At 34.5% G+C, this 18,710-nt stretch overlaps 1 protein-coding gene across 1 annotated transcript in view; it reads left to right on the top strand.

The window, feature by feature from the left end:
* Positions 1–18,710, top strand: part of PTPRQ (protein tyrosine phosphatase receptor type Q) — a 194,975-nt gene that overhangs the window by 132,574 nt on the left and 43,691 nt on the right. The window contains exons 29-33 of the mRNA XM_029954974.1: positions 1,054–1,298; positions 3,682–3,748; positions 7,482–7,640; positions 8,201–8,423; positions 10,064–10,137. Of these exons, the coding sequence (XP_029810834.1) occupies positions 1,054–1,298; positions 3,682–3,748; positions 7,482–7,640; positions 8,201–8,423; positions 10,064–10,137 (768 nt within the window). The remainder of the gene's footprint in view (positions 1–1,053; positions 1,299–3,681; positions 3,749–7,481; positions 7,641–8,200; positions 8,424–10,063; positions 10,138–18,710) is intronic.

Here is an 18,710-nt window from a genome sequence, read left to right as displayed (position 1 = left end):
ATTTTAAGAAGAGTGGTGATCCCAAATGCTGACAAAGATGCAAAGAGACCAGATCTCCCCTACATTGCTGGTGGGAATGCAAAAGTGTACAGCCACACTGAAAAACAGTTTGGCAGCCTTGTATAAAACTAAACATGTACTTAGAGCACATTACCTAGCAATCATACTCTTAGGCAATTATCACAGAGAATTAAAAATTTATGTTCACACAAACAGCTGTAAAAAATGTTAATAGCAGATTTATTAGTAATAATAAAGAACTGGAAACAACCCAACTGTTTTTCTGTGATTAAATAAACTTTGATGTATCCACAAAATGGAACACTACTCAGTAATTAAAAAAAAAAGATTGAACCATTGACACATACAACAACTTTGATGGACCTCAATCATTAATCTGTTATTTTTCATAGAAGGACAGAACTCTGGAGGACAGCGGTTAGTAATGCGGGGATGCATGGAGTGTAAATACAAGGGATAGCAAGGGGAAATTTCTTGATGGTGCTGGAATAGTTCTGTACCTTGTTTCTGGTGATGATTGCAGGAATGTATACATGGAATAAAATTGCACTGAACTGCATGCACATTTATGAAAGCATGAAAAAATGGTGAAATCTGAATAAGATCTATAGTCTAATTAAGAGTATCTGTATCAAATATTCAGGTTTGATATTCAACTACAATTAGGTAAGTTGTCACCACTGGCAAAAGCTGGGGGAATGTCCCATTTTTGCAACTTCCTGTGTCTATGTTATCTTTAAATAAGAAGTACAAAAAGTTACAAAAATGCCTTCTACATAAAAATACATACATATGGAAGTCAAAATAAATAAATGACCTAACAAATTGGATCACCATTATGATTTCTGTGACCTATAGACGTCGATGATTCTACCATGTATCAGGCATTTTGCTTGTTTCCATAGTATATATGGTTTAAGATGTTTGTGTAACATGTTTTGTAAACAGAAATTTGAAGCAAATAAATTGTATATTTAGATTAAAAAGAGGAACACAAATTTAGAAACTTAACTGCTTAATATTTTTTTTTAGTCCCCAATGATCCACCTAACAACATGACATTTTGGAAGATACCAGATGAAGTTACAAAATTTCAGCTAACATTTCTTCCTCCTTCTCAACCCAATGGAAACATCCAAGTATACCAAGCTTTGGTTTACCGGGAAGATGATCCTACTGCTGTCCAGATTCACAACCTCAGTATTATCCAGAAAACTGACACATCTGTCATTGCAATGTTAGAAGGACTAAAAGGTGGACATACGTATAATATCAGTGTAAGCAATCATAGCTTTTAATTTTTCACCTATTTTACAAAGCCAATTTACAAATTCACCATTCAAAAATATTGCAGCTTACATATACACTAGATTTCTCCTATCTTTTTGTGGGATTGTGTGAGACATGCCAGTAGAAAATAATATGCAGGCAAATGAAATGCTTATTTCCTATTATAATACAGCAAGCACTATGAAAACATGTAGATAACAAACAACTTTTTACAACAATAGTAGAAATCCAGAAATGAAGGAGAAAGAAAAGGCATGTTAAAAGTAGGAGAGCAGTGATATGCAAAGAAATAATTCTACCTAAAGGAAAGCTGTTAATGTGTGATCATAAATGGAAAATGAAAAAGCACATTTCAAAGCCAAAAGGCAGAAGTAACTTCGTGTTTGAAATTCACATGCATTTCACATAGCACTTACTAAAGCGAAGCATTTTACATCCTAATTCTAAATTATCCATTTTAGAATATATAGGTGTGTGTTTATATACGTAGAGACAGACACACACAATTTACTTCAAAAATGTATTTTTGTGGCATCTCTTGAAATTTTCAAGTAGAATTGTATGGTTCCAAATATCATCTTCTAAGCAAGATAGTGTTCACACTAAGCCTTTAGGTAGCTTAGCAAACTAATTTTCCTACCAGTTGTTTATTATTATCATGTAATAAAAATACTGTTATTAATAATTTATAGTCATATGTATGTTTTTCTGCATATAGTATATCTATATATCTACATATCTTCATTTCTTCCTTCACTCACTGTATATCTATTGTATAATCTGTGCTGCTATGATTCTTGTATATTCCATTAAATGAACCACCACTCTGAAAAATCTATTAGAGGGAGGGTGTTTGGGAGAATGAACTGATCTGGGTTCAAATCCTGACTCTGCTATTTGTTTCTGGGAAATTGCCTCAACTCTGTACCTCAATTTCCTTACCTAAGAAAACCAACAAAAACAGTTAATTCTACTCTTGAAGCTAATATTACACTTTGTATAAACTAATTGAAATTTAAATAAAAATTTGAAACAAAAAAAGAGAAAAGCTGTAATAGGAATAATGACTTCTTTATTGGGCTTCGGAAAGCATTAAAGATTTATAGTTAAAAGAAGTAGCAAATGCTTCATCAGCTTTGCCTTTTGTGAATAAGAAAAAAATGAAATAAAACAAAGTACAATTAATTCATAATTTAAAGAGCAATAAAAAATTCTCTGTTCAGAAAATGTAATTTATAGCAACCTCAACTCCTAGGACTTTATTTGAAATATATAACGTTCATATCTGTCTCAATTCTCTGAATCAAAACATGCATCTCTTCAGGTTTACAAATGACTTCTTTGTGCAATGCAATTTGAGTAGTGTTGCCCAACTTTTCATTTATTATCTCACTTAATTGTTAGGTTGTACCATAAAGAAGCAAAAATAATGATGTACAGCATAATATCACTTTTCATTTTTAATACTTCTTTTCTTAACTTTACAACTCCAATAAATATCTCCTTTAGATATTTTTAACCGCATTGTCCAGGCTTGGTTTATTTACCATACCTACTGCATCAGATACATTATTATAGTTTTAATTCAATAAAAACATCCCCAAAGTATCTATAATGTGGAAGGGGGCCACTAATTTAGAAAACAAGTTATTTCCAATAAAATTATTGTATTCTGAGTTGTGTTTGCCATTGAACTTGGACAAGAATAGAGTCTTTGTTTTATAGAGCAAAATAGAGTGAATAAAAGAAAATTCTGTATCTACAGTTTCCTAAGAATAAAGTTAATTAAAATGATTCACATTTGTGTGAATCACCCTCTGTCTATACAAGCAGGGATGTTTTATGTGTATATGCTACATTATGCAGGTTATAGCGTCAGACACTTTGGGGCAGGGGTGAAGAAGGGCATAAAGGCCAACTTTCAGAGGGATGATTTAATACAGGAAAACAAGAAGGTTGAAGGAATAGGATTTCATCTCAAAGAAGGGGGAAAAAACGAGGGTCTTGAATATGGATTTAAAGAAGGCCAGAGTTGCCTAGCTACAGAGAGAAGGAGCAGATGTTAGAGTAGATGAAGGAGGGTAGACATAGTGGCTTTTCAGCGACTTTTCCTCCTACGGATTCATATTGAAGTTACAGCCTTTCCTGGTTACTGTGATAGGGCTGTTTAGCCTCTGTTCTCAAGACTTAGTACTGTAAAATCAAAACTACTTTATTATTAACATTCTTCCTATACATAATGTATTCATTTGAGTAAGTATAAGAAAAATATAATTAATAGACTACATGCAGTTGTTTTTAAAAATGGAAACATTTTTAAATTACATATGATCATAATGAAAGTACTAACAAGATATTTCTTTCTATTAGGTTTATGCGATCAATAGTGCTGGAGCAGGGCCAAATGTTCAGATGCAAATAACCATGGACATTAAAGGTACATACATGAGCTGCCTTCCTGCAAAATACTGTTTCTTTACAAAAATTTTGGGGGGCGCCTGGATGGCTCAGTCGGTTAAGCATCCGACTTCAGCTCAGGTCATGATCTCATGGTTCATGGGTTCAAGCCCCGCGTCGGGCTCTGTGCTGACAGCTCAGAGCCTGGAGCCTGTCTTTAGATCCTGTAACTCCTTCTCTCTCTGACCCTCCCCTGCTCATGCTGTCTCTCTCTCTCTCAAAAATAAATAAAAACATTTAAAAAATTAAAAAAAATTAATTTAAGTCCAAGTCAATTAACATATAGCATAATAATGATTTCAGGAATAGAATTTAGTGATTCATCACTTACATATAACACCCAGTGTTCTTCCCAACAAATGCCCTCCTTAGTGCCCATTGTCCATTTAGCCCATCCCCCCATCCAACACCCCGCCAGCAACCCTCAGTTTGTTCTCTGTATTTAAGAGCCTCTTATGGTCTTAATCAAAAAGTAATTATAACTGAATTCTGTTATTAGAGTTAAGAATGTAGTTGAGCTTTTAAATGATGCATATGTGGGGCGCCTGGGTGGCTCAGTTGGTTAAGCATCTGACTTGATTTCAGCTCAGGTCACAATCTCATGGTTTGTGGGATCAAGCCCTATGTCGAGCTCCACACTGCGAAAGTGGAGACTCTTTCTCTCTCCCTCTCCCTCTGCCCCTACCCAGCTTGTATTCTCTCTCTCTGTCTCAAAATAAATAAATAAACATGAAAAAGATAAGTAAATGATGCATATGCAATAACAAGAATACATTCGTAATAAACACTGCTTATTAAAGCAATATTTAAATATCTAAATAATAATACAAATTATCACCTTAATTAAAGAGAATGCCCACCTACTATTTATCTTATATTTTTTCCCTCTAAATTTAATGTTTTCTGAGGCAAATTTTATAGTCTGTTATTTTATGTTCTTAATATTATCGAAAATTCATTGTTCAATTACCCATAACTAGACTTTGACTAGTTTTAATTAAATTCCTTGACTGATCTTTATTTTGAAAGTAAAATTATCTTCAGTTAATCAGATGATGTTTACTGAACTACCATATATTCAACTTTATGGTTCTGACTATAAAGTAAATCTATCAATTCATTATTCTGACAGGTATTGTTTATAGAAAATATAACTAAAATTTGGAGGCTCCCTGCCCCACACAGATCAATCCATGGAAACCAAAAAAGATTGTTAAGAGGAATTTAGGGCTATTCAGTCATTCAGGGTACTTTCTCTTCCTGACTGAAAAAAATATGTGCAAATATGCTCTCTCTCGAAACATCTGTAATAAAACATGCAGAGAGATAAAAATTGAAGTGTATGGACCTTAAGTAGAATGCTTCTCTTTCTGAAGCAAAATGTAACTTTTCTTAGTCTTTGGTAAGGACAGCAGAGCCCAGTGATTAAATATGCCAGCTCTAGACTGAGTCTCGGTCGCAGTGCTGAGATGGAATCCTGGATTGGCCACTTGATCTCTGCTTCACTTAAGGCAAATGTCTTAACCTCTGTGAGCCTGTCAAATGCAGATAAGGCTGGTTCCTACTTCACAGATCATTGTGAAGATTAAAAGAGATAATCTTTGAAAAACCCTTAGGACAGCTCCTGGGAACTAGGTCTATTAAGAATAAGAAATAGTCACTGTAAGATGAAACGGATAAATTTTATCTTTTAATCAATAGTAGTTTATATAATTGTAATATTATTTAAAAGCATTAAGATTTGCTTTTAATGACATACTACATATTTGGAATGTACTAATACATAGAGTCTTCAAAAACCTGAGCTATTTTACAAAATAACTTCACAACAAAGAGCTTATCATAGCATCTTAGTTTCTTTTTGTTATTCAGTAGCAGACAGGTAAGTAGGCAAGTGACAATAGATGCATTATATTAATTCTTCAGCAGAACTTCCTCTCTAGTGCTTTGTGCATCCCCAGGTGAAGATGATTAGTTCTGACTTTCCTCTACATAGACAGAACAGAGAGCCTCACGGTCAGTTGTCTAAGGAAAATATGTGAGTACTGGTGACAGTGGTGGGTGCTAGAGAAGTATTTTTCTCTAGTAACATGCATGATTGTTTTGGTGACATGGACTGACACTGAATTAATAGTAGTCTCCACTTGTTAGAATGAGCACTGGGTGTTATATGTATCACTAACTTCTACTCCTGCAACTATTATTACAGTATATGTTAACTAACTTGGATAAAACAGTAATCTCATTAAATTTGCATTTGACGGATATTATCAGGTTAGATAGTCATGTCTGATGCCAGATTCCTTTAACAGGAATCTTTTTCTTAGGGACTCCCCAGTGGCCTGGCTGAGAGTTCCTCAGAACACCCCAAACCCGAGGCTCTTCCTGCTGAATCCTTCATTTCTTCTTCTCTTACGCAGGTATTAGACCTATGATCTGTGGTCTAATGGCCCTTGCCATCTATTCCTGTTCCCTGTTCCTTGATTCTTCACGGATATCCCCTCCAATAAACTTCTTACATATAAGAGGAGTGATGTAAAGGATCAAGCCAAAAAGATTGGATTCAAATCAGATTTGATATTTACCTTTTATAGCCATGTGACAGAAGGTCATTCTTCATGAATAAAGTGGAAATAACATTCTCAATTTTATGGCATTATTTAGAGGCTTTTAAAAAATTAATAAATATGAAAAAAATAAATATGGGAATTGAAGTTTGAATAAGCCGAGCTCAGACAGCTGGTATACACATATTGCTATGAGATGAAGTGGAACAAGAAGTGCTCCTACAAATACTGATTTGGGAGATATTTGCATGCATTTGGTGGCAAATTGTGAATTATCACGGCACTTGTGGAAATTATTCTGGCAATATCTCTTAACATTAAAAATATTTATATCTTTGGTTCCAGAAATTCTATTTTTGGAAATCTATTCTGGAAATAAAAGGATCCATAAGTAAGGCTAAATATAAGCCTGGTTATTGCAGCAAATGTTCAAAATCTGAAGGAAAAGTGAATTCCCATTACTAAATAAATAATTGAATAGATATGATGTTGTCACAGTATGATATACACCATGGTCATTAAGAAGAATGAGTTAGCTCCATACTTGGTGACTTGAAAAGACTTATAGAAGCAATATTTAAGTGAAAAAAGCAATATGTGAAGTGATTACAATACATAATATAGAATACATAATACATAATAAAGAATCCATTATGTATGACTTTATGTATTTTATATGGTTATGTGAACACGGAGAAAAATATGGGAGGATATCATCCATATGCTTAGCATAAATAAACTGTGTGAAAGATGCTGGTATGACTGGAATAGAAATTAATGAATCAGCTAAAGGAAATAAAAGAAAATCCCACTAAAATATCAGTATCATTTAATGCAATTATAAAAGTTCTATGAGTGAGAGCATATAAAATTTGAAATTTTGTTAATATGTGAAGAGGAGTCAGATGCCTTAAAATCACACCTGAGCCCCATTATCTCAAGCAAGTCTGAAATATGTCATTAAACCATCAGGAGATAATAATGGCTAAACATCTGTTGTATTCAAACAAAACTCTATTTCATTTGTTATATGTGTTTATCATCATTTTGCCTGTAAATAACATGCATGAAATGAGAATTGAAAATTATTTCCTCCTCTTCAGAAACAAAAAATCAATTGCAGTGATATTTCTTCTTTGTTTACAGCTCCAGCACGACCGAAAACCAAACCAACTCCCATTTATGATGCCACGGGAAAATTGCTTGTGACTTCAACAACAGTTACAATCAGAATGCCAATCTGTTACTACAATGATGATCACGGGCCTATCAAAAATGTGCAAGTGCTCGTAACAGAAGCAGGAGGTATCATGAACTGTCAGCCTATCTCGTTAAATTGTAGAGTATGAATTGTTGAATACTAAAGAAATTTCAGTTCAAAATTAGGAATATTAGGTTGACTACCAATTACCACACAACTGTTGAGCTTAATAGATTGATAATATTATCATTAGTTATACTAACCATTAATTTATGCCTAAAATACCTGTACAAGATCGGAAGAGGCATAGTTAAAATATGTAATTTGTTTATTCCATATACTGGTAGGATTGTTTGATTTTGGCAAGACAGAGTCTTAATGGCTTCTTTGGAGGTATGAACAGGAGAGTTACTCTTGACTGAGAGACGTTCTTTTCTGTACCTGAGAAGTCATTCTCCACAACAAGCCTATAGATTCATGTGTGATGGGGAAAGATAGGGTTCCCTGTTTATCCAGGTAGATCAGCTGAATTATAACTGGTGGTTCATAGAGTGACAGATGCTGCATCCAGATTTTCCTCATTTAATTATAGAAACTCTCTTCAGAAATGTGAAAATACTTTCATCTCTTACTTGTAACTATTATCCTTTTTTCCTGAAAATAGCTCAGCATGATGGAAACGTAACAAAGTGGTATGATGCCTATTTTAATAAACCAAGGCCATATTTCACAAATGAAGGCTTTCCTAACCCCCCATGTACAGAAGCAAAGACAAAATTCGGTGGCAATGAAGAAATCTACATCATCGGTGCTGATAACGCCTGCATGATTCCTGGCAATGAAGACAGAATTTGCAATGGACCTTTAAAACCAAAAAAGCAATACTTGTAAGTATAGTTGGTGCTTACTAGGCATCATGATAGCAAACATGTTAACATCTTTCATTCATCCATCCACCCATCCTTTCATCTTTCCACTAAGCACTGGCCATCTATCATGTATTATGACCTGACACATGGTAAAGGTCAACAAGATATTGTCCTTACATTCCATAAATGTACAGTTCTATAGGGAAAGTAGGCAAGCTTCAGAGTAATTATGATTTGATATGGTAAGTGACAGAATGACAATATGAAAAACATTTATTGGAGAACATGGGTAGGAAGAATTTAATTCTTTCTGTGGAGGATAATGTGACTAACATGTAATATTTTGTGCTTTTCACTCATTATTTTGCAATATATGCTAATGTATGGGTTTTCAAAAACACTATCCTTGTCTTTCAGTTGAAGGCAGCTTCAGTTTACTGGAGTCATAGCAATAATTTTCTTCTTTTTGTATTATCAAAACCCTGAATTAGTAATTAAAATCCTTGTTACTAACTTTAATATCTGTCATTTTGTAGATCATAATAATCAAATATATTAAAAACCACTGCTGATATTCTGGATTTATTCCATGCTTTGCTAAATTAATCATTAGCTTCTGTTAAATTGACTATATTATTTTTTGTCATAAGATCACAATTTTTAATCTTAAATTATTTAGTTTCCTTAATATAATTTTTACTACTAAATTTGAAAAATGCAGCTAGTTCCATGTTTTCCTGCTAGTTGAAACTTTATTAAATTCTTTATAAACATCCCAGGTCAAGTTACCATTAGAAAAGTAGAGAAGTCAGGCATTTGAAAAACCAGAATGCTCTATCATCTATTATTAAGTAGGTACTTTGGTTCTTGCCTAAAATTTAACCATAATCTAATGACAGTTATAAAAATGATATGCCACAACATGTAATCTTTCTTCAAATATTATTTATTTTGCCTATTTTTTCCAACACAGACTCCTTCTTATACTTAGTAAAATCATTAGAATTTGTGAATAGTTGAAGTTAAATTATAAAGTGAAGCTTATTAATATAAGTTGGTTTTGTATTTTTAAATGTCTGGATATCTATAGTTTTTATAAATTTCAGTTATCTCTGAATTTGTTAGGATCACTCATTCTGTACCATTTTCTTGTTTTTATGTCATAAAAACAGAAAATGAAAACACAGGTTGTGCATGCAGCATTAAGAAACATTTTTCTTGATTTGTTAACATGTGAACAAAATAAGTTCTTTATGACCATCCTAAATCTAGCTCACTGGTATTTTCAAAGGTAGTTGAGATATAAGTTTATATTCTATTCTTATAAAGTATGTGTAGGTAATACACTTTCACAAAGACATGAAATAATTCATTCTAAACAGATCTATGAAGGATGTAATCTACTTTATCTGATTAAGCTACTGACTGTTCATGAGTGTGACCAAGTTTTTAGTCATTTTCTCATGTGCAGGATAAATGTTCATCTCACATAAAGATAGAATATATTCTGATGGCAATTGATTTCCAAGTTTACATCCTATAAATATATTTTCTCTTTAATAAAAATGTATTTTTCATTGCTATTTGTTAAATTATTCATAGAAAAAAATCATATAGCATGCAAATTGTTGGTTTTCAACTTTTTTTTTATTTCATAGATTTAAATTTAGAGCCACAAATGTTATGGGACAATTTACTGATTCTGATTATTCTGATCCCGTTAAGACTTTAGGTAAGATTTATTTTGTAATGTAATCTCACTGATAATCTCAACATGTTAATCGCAGTTGTAACATTCATTAGTGAATATATTAATCCATGACCAAATGTTCTCAAGTATATATTCGCTTCAAGGTTAATTAGCCTTTCAAAGGAAAAAACAGCATTTGTGATATTGTTTTAAGTATGATCCATCTATTCAAATCTGTATATAGATTTCAAAATGGTATTATTTCTATGTTGATGTATACTAATATTATACTAAGCAAATATGTACTTGGCTGTTTAATATACAATCTTATATGTAAAACATTTTTAGTTAATAAAAAGGAAAAGATTTATGGAAATTTTCTTGAAATAATTCTAAAAACTAGAAAATTATCAGCCATTGAAAATTTTATTTTCTTTATAATCAAGTCTTCCATGAGTTTTTTCAATTATATCCATGCAACCAGGCCTGAATAAAACATAAATACAATTTAGTCAAATGAAAGTATTTTCCTCCTCTTCCTCCTCCTCCTCCCCCTGCTCTTCCTCTTCTCCTTCTTCACCGTTATCAACTTTTAGGCTCTTCGTGTGTAGTAACTGATGGACTCTTCACAACTGTCTTTTAGTTTAAATCAGTAGTTCTGAACCAGAGTGATTTTATTCTCCAGGGCATATGTAGCAATGTCTGCGGCCATTTTGGGTTGTCACAATTATGGGGCCAAGCTACTGGCATCTAGTGGGCAGAGACCAGGGAGGCTACTGAACATACTGCATTGCATCCTTCAGCAAGAATTATTTAGTTCATGATGGCAGTAGGGCTATGATGGAGAGAAGCTATTCAGTGCTAATGTAAGCTCCATTATATAGATGAGAAACCAAAGCTCAGATTAAGTAGTTAAATGGTTCGGCCAGGATTCTAGCACAGATTCCATAGCCATTACAGTACAAATGCAGGATTTAGACCTTGATTCAAACCTTGACTCTGCCACTTGAGAAAATAATTTCTATAAACCTTAGTTTCCTTATTTAGAAAATGATGATGATAGTGTTCGCCTTTAAAGATTTAAATAAAATAGCATATGTAAAGATATTAACATTTCATAGTAAAATTTTTTCATAGCTTCTTTTCAGATAAGCTATAATTGAAGATTTTTAAAATATACCTTTTTAGGAGATCTGGTTTCCCTAGGATTTCTCTAAGTACATCACAGCCCCTATTGTCTCTGTATTATGCTTTGAGAATGTGGACTCTGTGTGTCATTCAGATCCATAGCATAATATGAGCTACAACAATTTCAGTGCAAGTTGTGGCTGGAAGAAGATAGATTTTTCTACCATTCTCAGTTAAAAGTTCTTAGCTGCTTGTGGAACATTAATTGTCTAAAATGCCAGCTTCCACAGCCTCTACTTAGGTAAGGCAATTTTGAATCTTGGAGAAATAAAGGGGCTCATGGTTTGCTGCTTAGATGTTTATAGAGGAATGACATGAATTTCTTTGGCTATCCTGTCTAAATCCATGAAATAAATGACTTGATTAATTTTACCCAATAATGGAATCATTTTAAAATTGGCTGACGAGACTTGTGGTTTTGCCATTGTGTGGAGTATTTCTGCTTTGGATAGTTGAATTTATCATACCCCGCCATCACCACAGTGAAGTCTTAATGGCATCAACATAATTTCCTTTAGGTTAGAGCTTTCAGAAACTATTACCACAGCCAAATGGTAATCCTGGTGTGTTTACTGATGGAAGATAAAAGACACAAAGTGGACAGCTCGTGTGTCTCAGGGAAATGACATTTTGTAGGAGCAGCACTAAAGAGATGACCTTGCTCTGTAGTTCGTCGTGCACCTTGTCTCTCATAGATCGCTGGTTTCATGCAGATTATTGATGCGAAGATACGTTCAGTCAGTTATCTGAGAGATGAAGTTATGACATCCGGGGTAATAGGAATGAAAAAGGAGGAAAGTCGAGCATCAAAAACCATGATGTGCAGGGATGCAGTACCTCACTTTCTGCCAGATGGCTTCCCTCCAGCTGAGGACGGGCCTCAGCTAGCACTTTGGCTGCAGGGAGTCCCATGCTCCTCAGTGATGCTCTTTTTCTTCCTTTCTCTCACAGACAATGCAGTGGAATAAAGTCATTCATTCTGGAAGGTAGCCGAAATCAGTTCTCTGGTTCCTTCTTTGCAATCATCACTGTCCCCACACCAGTCATCCGGGGGCTAATGTTTGTGTGCCTTGCTAACAGCAGGAATCAAAAGGAAATATAAGATGTGGTACAGAGAACAGAGCACAGGAGCTTAGCAGTGTCAGGGAAGGAAGCATTGTTGAAACATAGACTGGACGTAAAAGGTAGAAAACCGTTGGGTTTTCTATGCATCTATGATCAGATTTTTCAAACTTCATATATTATTTGTAGACATAAGAACAGGCTGCTTCTTAGAGTTTCTTCCATGGACTCTTTTGGTAAACAGTTACTTTGTATTAGGCTTTGTATTGTGCTCATTTTGGATTGAACACATGGAGTTCTGCTATCTAGAGAGTCATTTATAGTTAGTAAAAGAGTGACAGGCAGGAGCGGAGAAGATGACTAAGAGGACAACCCTGAGTTGTGGTGAAATGAAAGGTTCAGATTTACAGTATGGAATGTACCATTGGAGCAGAATTCCTCCATGTCTAGACAAGTCGCCCAGGCATTTGGCTGGTTAATGGATTTACTACTATCAGCTTCTGTCCTCACATTTTACCTGGCTATTGGATCTTGGGGTTCTGTGGATATCATATCACTCTGATGGGTCAGGCACCAAAGAACACCCTCCAGAAATGGCCTTTGTCCGTGATTTGACATTAATCAAAGGTCATAGAGTCATAAGAGTTTTTGGGGAAAAAAGAACATGGCCAAGGAAGATATAGTAGAATGATTCAAAAAGGAAATAAATTTTACCATTTCTACAGTGGTCAATGGCAAGAATGGTTTCATGAGTGTGAGAATGGGAGCAAGCAAATAGGAAAATGCAGTGATATAATACCTTGTTTTCATAAGATTACAAAGGATGTTTGAGTCCTTGTTTCTCTCAAATATACCATGGATTGGGATAGATGATACCATTTACAACAGGCTAGAGGCTCCGAACATTCCTAACAAGCCTGCTGAGGACTTGTGTGTGTGTGTGATCTCAGACTTCAGTGAAAGAAGTGAAGGTATCCTCGAGGTCATCAAACCACCAGTGGGTATGAATTTGTTCACTGGCATTTAGCGTAGCACAGACAGTGAGCTCCACGCTAAGTTACCTACCAGTAAATCCTTCCGGATTTAAAAGCCTTCACAAGGCTGTCTTCTTAAGTTAGTACAGAGTATACATTCCTTTCATATTTGATAGTGGTTGTACCTCTTAGAGATACAATTATTTGGAAGTTAAAATTAGGGGCAAAAGAATCACCACAGATTGATGAACTAAAAGGTTTAAATTTAGTGATAAGTGTTAACAAAAGTACAAATGAGGAGTCAGGCAGGGCTTTGCTGAATACAATGAATGTGTGGAAGAGGAGTTTGCACTTAGGGAAATTTTTGTGACCTGCAGAAACAAGCATGGGAAATGACATATGCCATTATTTTAACCCTAAAGAAATACCTACAATTTACTTGATTTTGTTTTCACTCAGAATTGAGCATTAGCATTTTTATTAACAAAATTCATAAGAACCCTTCTTAAACTCTTTCTAAAACTCCTCTTTCGACACATCAGTTTATGGAAACTGCTCACAGGCAATGTTTTGATTACAAGGTTTAATTATAGAGGATTCCTGTGATTTGAAAAACAGACACTCCTTTCTGCACCTTACAGGGCTTCATTAAAGCTGAACAAGATGAAACCTTAAACCTCATGGCAAAGGCACTCTGTGATTGTTTTCTGTCATAATACTTCTCATTTAATTACTATGCTAACAACGAGACGTTCCAATATTCTCACTTAGAAAAAGAAATAGGGAGTTGTTGTGTATTTTTATTTATTTATTTATTTTATTATTATTATAATTATAATTATTATTATTTGCCGCAAAAGGATCACTTGTTCCCAAGACACCAGGGGAATGAGGAAAGGTTTATGATGTTAATGAGGCATTGGTAATGTGGTGCTGAACCTCATAAACTTTGCAGTCAGTCAGGCATATTTTGAGCAGGAAAGGAGTATATTAAATTTGTGTGACCTTGGGTTGGTTACTTAACAAATTAACTTCTGAACCCTTCATTCCAAAATGAGAATAATAGTACCTCCCTCATAAGCTAACTGGAAGATTAAATCAGATGCATGAATATGAAATGTTTATTAATAAAGATAATTGCATATCTACATGTCAAGGCTTTTATGAGGGTTTTTAAATATTTTTTTACATTTAATTATTTTTGAGAGACAGAAAGAGAGCGTGAACAGGGGAGGAGCAGAGAGAGAAAGAGACACAGAATCTGAAGCCGGCTCCAGACTCTGAGCTAGCGGTCAGCACAGAGCCTGACCTGGGGCTCGAACCCACTGAACCGTGAGATCATGACCTGAGCCGAAGTCAGACACTCAACCGACTGAGCCACCAAGGCGCCCCAATGAGAGTTTTTTATATATAACCCCACATATTCTTCACAACACTATTAACATGACTTCCTATTTATAGGTATCCTCAATTTATTAGTAAGAAATCTGAAATGGGTCTTTAAGCAACTTGCCCGCCCAGGGTTACAGAGCTCGGACATGGCAGCGCCGGCTTTGAGACCCAGGCAGCCGGACTCAAGTCAGTGCTGTGCTTGCCACCACTGTGCGAAGTGCCTGGAAATCCCTGCGTCCAGTTGGGTTGCAACTTCATTACTCTTGGAGCCTTTTCTGCCCCAACAGCCTTCCTGTCCTTGCTGTACCGTTTTCTCTTTGCAATATTTTTAATTACTTCCAGCTGTTTTCTTTTCATCTTCTTGTGTTAGCTTTTTGTGTTAGTTTTCTTTTTCTCTTCTTTTGTTAGCTCATTCACACATGAGCCTGCTTTATTTTTGAATGCAAAGATACAAAAATTCCTTTTTTTTAAATGAGGATAAATAACTTTTCTCTACACCCTGGAAACCACTGTTTATCTACTTTTAATATTTTGCCAGACTGATGCACAAAAATAATATGTCTAGGGTATTTCATTTACATCTCTTCAATTATGAAATTGAGTGATTTTAATATATTCTCTGTGCAGTTCTTGAATATCTTGGATGAATAGTACTGTTCAAAAGAGAAGAGAAGATCCTTATATTTAAGTTCTAAGAACTTATTTTAAGATTAATAATAATTTTAAGGTCTTTCGCATGACATACCTCTATATCAAGAGGCAGATATGTCCTATGAGCACTAGAACTCATTTAATTCAAGCTTCTTCTTAGAGTTATAAAATTGGCTTAAATCAGGTCTGTCAGCTGAGTTTAAATAATGATAATTTCAATCAAAAATACTTATGAAAAATTTGTGATTTATAATTATGATTGCTTAATTATAGCAGTACATTTTATTATGCAGATAAAACATAATTTAAGGTGACCTTTTGTAGGATTTCAAGTCTAGTCAGGAAATGACTTCTACTTATTACAAAAAGAATCACGTTTATATTTTCACATGAAGAATTCAGTTTTCTGTGGGAGGAAATGAAGTGCCTTCATTTTGTGCGAGAATGCTCTGTGGGTATGTGCATAGCAGTGAATCAGAATTTCTGCTCGGCAGCCATGGTGCACTTTGTCCTTTCCTACTAGTACGTTTGTAAAACATGTGCCCAAAGGATTACATATTGTTTATTAACACATTATATGTCATTTCCTCACTTCACTTGGCTAGTGCTTTGAAATGGTAATCCAATCTGAAACACTCCTTTGTGGTCTATGAAATCATTCTTTTCCCCACTGAGTTCTAAGGTCCAGTGATTCAGTATTACCTGATAAAGATGATTCTTTATTCATCTTCATGTGGTTCCTTTTCCAAGCATATCCAATTAGAGTCAGAATGTGAAAATTCATAAAACAAGCCATTCATATGTTAATATATTAAAAAGAGTTATCTAAAATACTTTATGAGCTGCATGCTGCTTTACAGTCTCCTAAACTTAGCTGGAGATTCTAGATGACCATGAAACTCTGGTAACTGTTTTTAAAATTCAGTGTTCATTTGAATCTACCATGCAAAATAGCCACAGGAACCATTTCCTGTTGTTAACATTTTATAAGCACCAGTCCAGGAAAAAATGATAAAACACGAATCCTTGCATACTATACAGATAGCTAACCTATTTTGTTTTGTCACTTAACTTTAATGCTTTTTACAGTAAAATTATAAATTATAACTCATATAACTTAAAGTTGGTTACGATTGTAATTAACAGTTATTTAATGGTAAATGATAAATACCTTGTACGCTCTTACTTGGTTCAGTGCTGATCTTCAAACTAAAAATTTTCAGTATCTATTTCCAAACCAATCTTTATATTCATTAGTAAATTTATCAAGGATTTATTGAGCATTTACTATATGTATCTGGTACTCTTCTCAGAGCATGGAATACAGTTTTGAATAAAACAAAGACTCCTGTCCTCAGGGAACTTTACATTCTGGACAGACAATGAACAATGAGAATAATAAATAAATGTATTATAAGATGTGTTAAAGCATGATAAGGGCAGTGGGGGAAAGGAAAAGCAGAACAGAGTACAGAGGATGTACAAGGGGAAAGGCTGAAGTGAGGAGGCTGGAGCTTTCCAGTTTAAGTACAATGATGTTTAGTCTGCGTCGACTGCCATAGCAAAACACATAGGCCTAAACAACAGAAATCGTCCTCACACATGCTAGAAACCTAAGAACTGAGTTCCAATCAATTTGTTATGTGGTGGGAGCTCTCTTCCTGGCTGGCAGAAGGCCTCCTTCTTATTGTTCTCATGTGGCTTTTCCCCAGTGCATGTGCAAGAGGGAGAGAGCTAGCTTTCTGGTGTCAGTTCTTAAAAGAACACTGAGTTTATTGGATTAAAGCTCAACCCTTATGGCCTCATTTAATGATAATTACTTCCTTACTCCAAGTACAGTCACCCTGAGAGGTTAGGGCTTCAACATATGAATTGTGGAGGTTCACATCTATTCAGTCCAAAAGAAGGGGTCAGCGTAGGCTTCATCGAGAAGGTGATATTTGAGCAAACATCTGAAGCTTATGAATGGTTACTCAGATAGATGTGAAAGGGAAATACCTTTCCAAGCACAGCAGGAAGCTGGTGCAAAAACCCTATGCCCTGGTATGTTCCAAGAGCAACAAGGAGACCAGTCTGGCTTCAGTGGAGTAAGGTGGAGATTGAAATGGAATTCAGAATGATAACAGGGAATCAGGGTATTAATGAAGGAAGGACCAGATCACAGAGGCCACTGGAAGGACTGTGGTTTTTCCCTGTGAGAGATGAAGACGATTTTAGGTAGAAAGGTAATATTTAAAAGGATTACTCTTCCGGCTGTATTGAAAATAGATGGGAGGAGGACAAGAAGACTTGTTAGGTGTCTATACAATAATTTACGCAAAACAAGATGCTGACCTGGCTTAAGATACTAGCAGCAAAGAGAACGAGAGGTGAATACACAAAGTTTTGAATAGTATAAGAACCCCTGAATACTCACTATTTAAAAGTAATAATTTTTAACATTATGTCATATTTGCTTTATTTATGCATTTGTTCTTTAATTTTTAGTATTTTAAAGTAAATAACAGAACGCATGATGCCCCACTAGTTAGTATGTTTCTCTAATAAGTATATTTTTATTATATTGTCACAGCTAAACAAAATTAATAAGTCTGTGATATTATATAATACAAAATTCATTTCACATCATCCTCAGATTTTTTTCTTCACACTATGTTTGAATCAGGATCCAAAAAGAGGTTCATATGTTATTTTCTATTATTTTGTCTCCTCATCTCTTTTCTTCTTCCTCTTTTTACCCCCTATGTCATAGACACATTAAGGCAACCGGATAGATTGCTCTAAAGGAGGTCTCATATTCTAAATTTGTCTGATTGCTTTCTCTTGGTATGATTTAATTTTTTCCTCCTTCCTCTACTTTTTTATAAATTAGAAATAAAATCTAGAAGTTTGAATATTTGCAATTAACATTTTGGCAATCATATTTTGCAGGTGTTTCTGCCTAGATTCAAACACGTCTCATCAGGAGGTGTATAGTATCGGGTTGTCTCATTTCAATGATGTCAGAATTGATCAGTGAGTTTAGTTGTAGTGACAGCATGATCCCTCATTGGAAAGTTGTTGTTTTTCCCTTGTTATAACCAGCAAATAGTCTGTAGGTTGATAGTTTAGCATCCTCTTCATATCCAGTTCCCTAACAACCTCCCTCCTGTTCATTAGGGATGCATTTATGATTGTTACCTAAATCAATTATTTTATTAGGAGTGAAAAACTAGTCTCTAATTATATTTTTCCTTCCGCACTTATTAAACTGAACTCTCTTCTAAAGAGGAGCCTTATTGCTTTAACTAGAACTATTTTTTTAATTCATAATATACATTTCATCTGAGAAATCTAGAGAAAAATGCT

The sequence above is a fragment of the Suricata suricatta genome, chromosome 10, assembly GCF_006229205.1.
Source record: "Suricata suricatta isolate VVHF042 chromosome 10, meerkat_22Aug2017_6uvM2_HiC, whole genome shotgun sequence".
NCBI lineage: Eukaryota > Metazoa > Chordata > Mammalia > Carnivora > Herpestidae > Suricata > Suricata suricatta.
The sequence above is the reverse complement of the archived record's forward strand: the minus strand, read 5'-3'. Positions and strand labels throughout refer to the sequence as shown.